We start from the raw sequence: 6,000 nt of genomic DNA, 5'->3' as shown, positions 1-6,000 counted from the left end.
TATGCCCTAAAATGCATTAAATAAAAAAATAATTGGTTTAATAAAAGCACATAAATTACTAAGATGAAAACTGAAAATAAAATACATGTATTTATGCATTTATATATATATATATATATATATATATATATATATATATATATATATATATATCAAATAAAATCAAATAAAAATTATCTATCAAATAAAAATTAAAAAAGCTAAATTACTATTTATTAAATGTATTTATATTTGCATTATATATATATTTTTATATATATTTCCAATTAGCTTATGTGTGTGTGTGTGTGTGTGTGTGTGTGTGTGTATATATATATATATATATATATATAGACTACTGGTCAAAAGTTTGGGATCAGAATTTTTTTAAATGTTTTTTACAAGAGTATCTTCTGCTCATCAAAACTGCATTTATTTACCGTATTTTCCGGACTATAAGTCGCACTTTTTTTCATAGTTTGGCTCGTCCTGCAACTTCTAGTCAGGTGTGACTTATTTATCAAAATTAATTTGACATGAACCAAGAGAAATGAACCAAGAGAAAAAATTACCGTCTCCAGCCACGAGAGGGCGCTCTATGCTGCTCAGTTCTCCTGTAGTCTACACTGAACACATAGAGTGCCCTCTCGCGACTGGAGACGGTAATGTTTTCTCTTGGTTCTTGTTTCTAAATAAATGCGACTTATAGTCCAGTGAGACTTATACATGTTTTTTTCCTCATCATGACGTATTTTTGGACTGATGCGACTTATACTCAGGTGCAACTTATAGTCCGAAAAATACGGTAATCAAAAATACACATGGAAAAAATTTTGATATTAAAATCTCTTTCCTGTGATGCGCAGCTGCATTTTCAGCGTCATTACTCCAGTCTTCAGTGAATAAAAAAGTTAAAAAGAAGAGCGTTTATTTAAAATAGAAATCTTTTCTAACAGTTTACACTACAGTTCAAAAGTTTGGTGGTCAATTTTTTTTTTTTACTTTTTTTTTTTTTAAGAATTTGTTAAATTGACAAGAAGTAATAGCAACGATTTATTAATTAAAAAAATATAAATCATATAAATTATATTTAAAGGATTTTAAAGGATATTAAAATAGAAACCATTATTTTATATTGTAATATTTTGCGAGATTAACGTTTTTTTTTACTGTATTTTTAATCAAATAAATGCAGCCTTGATGAGCAGAAGAGATTTCTTTAAAACATTACAAGTTATTAGTGTATATATATATATATATATATATATATATATATATTTCTAAATATACATAAATATATATAAAAAATATAAAAATGCATATTTTATTTCAATATCTCTTTATATTTTGAATAAGCTTTTATTTTTATATTTTCATTTTTAGTAATTTTGTTATGTGCTTTTCTAATTTGTATGTTTATATATATAGTGTATATATATATATATATATATCTTTATTTTTTTTCATTGTAAATTTTTAGTACCTAAAAATATTTTAGTTAATTGCCAGGACAACATTTCTTCTAATGATTTTACTAAGCTACTATTTATTTTACTTAATTTCCAAAAACGATTTGTAATAGTTTTCGATAAGCGGTGTATTAAAATTATGTGCTCTGTCACGTGCTGCACATTTTGGTAATATTTTCACATTGAATCTCCAACAAAAACTCTGCTAAAGTCAATCACAAAACTACGTCAGAGTTACAAAGCAAACGTACGCAGCTAGACTCAAAATAACGAATAGCGAATAACGACGTGCTACAGCCACAAACACGCTAAAAAGTGAAGAGTAGTCCTGAACACACACACACTGACGGCCACTGCGTTTCAAGAACAGCACCTTTCACCGTTTTCAACACACGGAGCAGAGGATTGTGGGTAACGTAGTTCGTTCTGAGGTAACCGCTAGCTGCTGTCTTATTGGTCGGCGATCATGTGACCGGCGAGTCCACAGTGGTGCTCTGGCTCTGGAGTGCGTCTGGAGGTAGAAGTGAGGTGACGAGCTCTGGATGAGACGTGCTCCCGTCCGCTTTCGGGCTCGAGGAAGTGGGTCGTGGTCTAAATATGTGTGTAGATGGAGATACAGACGTCTGAGGCTGCATCTGTTGTGTCGGGGCGGGATTCGTTTGAAGTAGATGAGGGAAAGTGAAATCCGGGAGCCAAGAGAAGGGAGGATGAACGTCTGGAGAAACCGTACTGAAACCCAACTTCCTGTTACAGGATTCGCAGCAGAGCTTCTGATATCCCGGGATGGAGCAGTAACGCGCCAGAACCTCCATCTGACAGAAGATGGACTTATCACCCAAACACGGCTCGTCTGGAAGAAACGTTTCAGGACGTAAATATATTATGTTAAATATAAACTAACTTACATTATATATAATGAAAATATATTTATTATATTTACATGAGTATATGTGAATTTAAATATACAGTCGCTAATAATATTAATAAAAGTTTTGTTAATATAATAAATTAATTTTATAATAACAGGAATAATAAAAATCCCATCCCAATTAAAATGGCATCAATTGCATATATGAATATATTTAGATCAGTATTCGTTAACTTACGGTAATTAGTAAAATTACTAAAATAAATAATAAAATAATAAAAACAATTACATATTTTTTATAAATTAAATATATGAATACGTATTTAGGTGAGTATTCATTCATTTAAATATACAATAACTCTTAAAACAATTTTATTATAATATTATTATATTATAATATAATAAAATGTATTTATTAGTTTTAATTTCTAATAGTATATTTTATAGTATCAATTTCTAGAGAAGTTTTTTACTAAAATATTTTTTTTTTTTCAGTTTTATTACTTGATACATAAATGAATACTTTTATTAATCAAGGACACATTAAATTGATCATAAGTGACAGTAAAGACATTTATAACGTGACAAATTTTTTTTTTTTAAATAGCAAATCATCATATTAGAATGATTTCTGAAGATCATGTGACACTGAAAATTCAGGTTTACATCACAGGAATAAATTACATTTGAACTCATATTCTCACAGAAAACAGCTATTTTAAATTGTAATAATATTTCAGAATTTTTACTGTATTTACTGTATGCAGTGAATGTGAACGCGTCAGTGAATAAACACAGAAGTGGATCACTGGCCTGATCAATAATCAGTGTCTGTATTGATGAGTCACTTACTAGAGACTTTATCCAGAGTGTTTTCCGGTAGTTTCTCCTTCTCAGTGGTCAAATTCTCCAGGGAATCTTTAGTGGGACTGGGTAAAGACGGTTCTCCTGGGGAAAAACACCACAGAGACACATTTCCTGTCAGACAGGAAGTCACAACAGTGTCAGATAGACTGGTTTGGAAACACTAAAGCCTCCTAAAGCTGTTCAGCGTCTCGTATGATCTTGTGTTTGCTTCACCTGTGCAGGGAGGAAGCTTGCAGACGGACACGGATTCGGGTTTGTTTGCATCACACTGTCCGGAGCAGATGACCTGACGCTGCTGGATCCCTTCACCGCAGCTCACCGAACACTACAGGAAACAATCACATCCAGACAGGAAACACAAACATCTTCATGTGTACAGATCGTTCAGAGGAGTGCATGAGGAAATATGGGTGTGAAGCCAGTCATAAGGGTTTAAATTGATATTTATACAAAATCTGAAAGATGAATAAATACATTTTCTATTGATATATGGTTTGTTAGGATCGGACAATATTTGGCTGAGATACAACTATTTGAAAATCTGGAATCTGAGGGTGCAAAAAAAATCAATAATAATAATAATAATAATTTTGAGAATATGACCTTTAAAGTTGTCCAAATGAAGTTCTTAGCTATGACGTGCCATGTTGAAAAAAAGAGTTCTAAGATTACGAGATTAAAGTCGTAATATTTTAAGAATAAAGTTCGAAATTATGAGAATAAAGTCAACTTTAATTTCTACTATTTAAATTCTCGAAACATTTCAACTTTATTCACGTAATATTTTGACTTTATTCTCGTAGTATTCAACTTTATTCTCATAATATTTCGACTTTATTCTCTTAATATTTCGTCTTTATTCTCAAAGTATTTTGACTTCATTCTCGTAATATTTCGACTTTATTCTCAAAGTATTGACTTTATTCTCGTAATATTTCGACTTTATTCTCGTAATATTTAGACTTTATTCTCAAAGTATTTAGACTTTATTCTCGTAATATTTTGACTTTATTCTCGTAATATTTCGTCTTTATTCTCAAAGTATTTTGACTTCATTCTCGTAATATTTCGACTTTATTCTCAAAGTATTGACTTTATTCTCGTAATATTTCGACTTTATTCTTGTAATATTTAGACTTTATTCTCATAATATTTCGAATTTATTCTTGTAGTATTCAACTTTATTTTCAAAGTATTTTGACTTTATTCTCATAATATTTTGACTTTATTCTCGAAGTATTTTGACTTTATTCTTGTAATATTTCTACCTTATTTTCGTAATATTTAGTTTTTTTCTCATAATATTTAGACTTTATTCTCGTAATATTTCGACTTTATTCTCGTAATATTTCGACTTTATTCTCGAAGTATTTTGACTTTATTCTCAAAGTATTTCGACTTTATTCTCTTAATATTTCGACTTTATTCTCAAAGTATTTCGACTTTATTCTCGTAATATTTCGACTTTATTCTCGAAATATTTTGACTTTATTCTCGAAGTATTTAGACTTTATTCTCGTAATATTTCGACTTTATTCTCAAAGTATTTTGACTTAATTCTCATAATATTTCTACTTTATTCTCATAATATTTCCACTTTATTCTCGAAATAATTTGACTTTATTCTCGTAATACTTGAACTTTATTCTCGAAGTATTTTGACTTTATTCTTGTAATATTTAGACTTTTTGTCATATTTAGACTTTATTCTCATAATATTTCGAGTTTATTACCTCAATTAAGGGGGTTTTAGGCACCAAATCACAAATTGACTTGCTCAGGAATCTTATTTTTTGTTTGTGTGTATGATATGACTGCTAATAAAGCCTCACATGTGACCAGGCTCCGGTCCTCCACTGAGACGGGCAGGTGCTGCTGTTACAGGCTCTGCGGGTCTCAGGACGCTCCTCGCTGCAGTATTTAGTCTGAACGGGTCTGTTGGTGCCGTTCTGGAGCGGCTGCATGCACTGGACCACACGAGACTGATATCCCTGCTTCCCGCAGGACTTACTGCATGGACCCCACTCCTCCAGCACCCACCTACACACAAACACACACCTCGCTCAGGATTCGGGCAGGTCTCAGGTGACTCTCAATGCTCGTGTGGGACTCACGTGGGCTGGCTGCAACTGTTGGTGTTGCAGCGTTTACGGATGGGTTTGGGCTTTTTACTGATGTCACAGAAGTTCCTCTGAATCAGACGCCCGTCGCTCTTCCTCCGACAGCCGTATTTAGTGTACTGGACACCTGAGGAACACGTGCATTAGCACATTAACAAGATTTAATATATGCATTCATACACTACAGGTCAAACCTTCGGAATGATGAAGATTTTTTGAAGTGGTTTTTTAAAAAAGTATCTTGTGCTTATCAAAATGCATTTATTTGATCAAAAACACAATAAAAATTATGGAAGCTTGTTTCTGCCACAGAAAAAAAAAAACTAAATGCAACTTTTTGTCTCACAATTCAGATTATTATTATTTTTTTGGCATTTGTGCTTTTTTTCATGAAGTTCAGACATCTCACAAATCAGAGTTTTTTTTCTTTTCTTTTCGCTAATTGCGAGATTGCATTCAGATTTTTCTTGGAATTGCAAGTTTACACCTCAAAAATCTGAATTTTTTTTGCATTTATGCTTTCTCGCAATTCTAACTCTTTCTTGCGGTTGCAATTTTACAACCACAATTTAGACGTTTTTCATGCAATTGCGAGTTTAAATCTTGAAGAAGTTATGACATTTTTAATGCAATTAGGAGATTAAATCTTGAAGAAGTTTTGACATATTTCATGCAATTACGAGTTTAAATCTTGAGG

At 31.6% G+C, this 6,000-nt stretch overlaps 1 protein-coding gene across 3 annotated transcripts in view; it reads right to left on the bottom strand.

Moving 5' to 3' along the window:
- Positions 1–213: 213 nt before the first annotated feature.
- LOC128025554 (A disintegrin and metalloproteinase with thrombospondin motifs 14) overlaps positions 214–6,000 on the bottom strand; it is a 49,967-nt gene continuing 44,180 nt past the window's right edge. For 2 of the 3 annotated variants that reach the window (XM_052612006.1, XM_052612007.1), the window contains exons 18-22: positions 5,298–5,430; positions 5,016–5,223; positions 3,397–3,508; positions 3,169–3,294; positions 214–2,298 (exon numbers count right to left, since the gene is read on the bottom strand). In XM_052612006.1, coding sequence (XP_052467966.1) covers positions 1,913–2,298; positions 3,169–3,294; positions 3,397–3,508; positions 5,016–5,223; positions 5,298–5,430 — 965 coding nt within the window. In that variant the 3' untranslated portion in view covers positions 214–1,912. The remainder of the gene's footprint in view (positions 2,299–3,168; positions 3,295–3,396; positions 3,509–5,015; positions 5,224–5,297; positions 5,431–6,000) is intronic. The other variant, XM_052612008.1, reaches the window with a different exon arrangement.

This window comes from Carassius gibelio, chromosome A12 (genome assembly GCF_023724105.1).
Source record: "Carassius gibelio isolate Cgi1373 ecotype wild population from Czech Republic chromosome A12, carGib1.2-hapl.c, whole genome shotgun sequence".
NCBI classification, from domain to species: domain Eukaryota; kingdom Metazoa; phylum Chordata; class Actinopteri; order Cypriniformes; family Cyprinidae; genus Carassius; species Carassius gibelio.
This window is presented reverse-complemented; position numbering and strand designations above follow the sequence as displayed.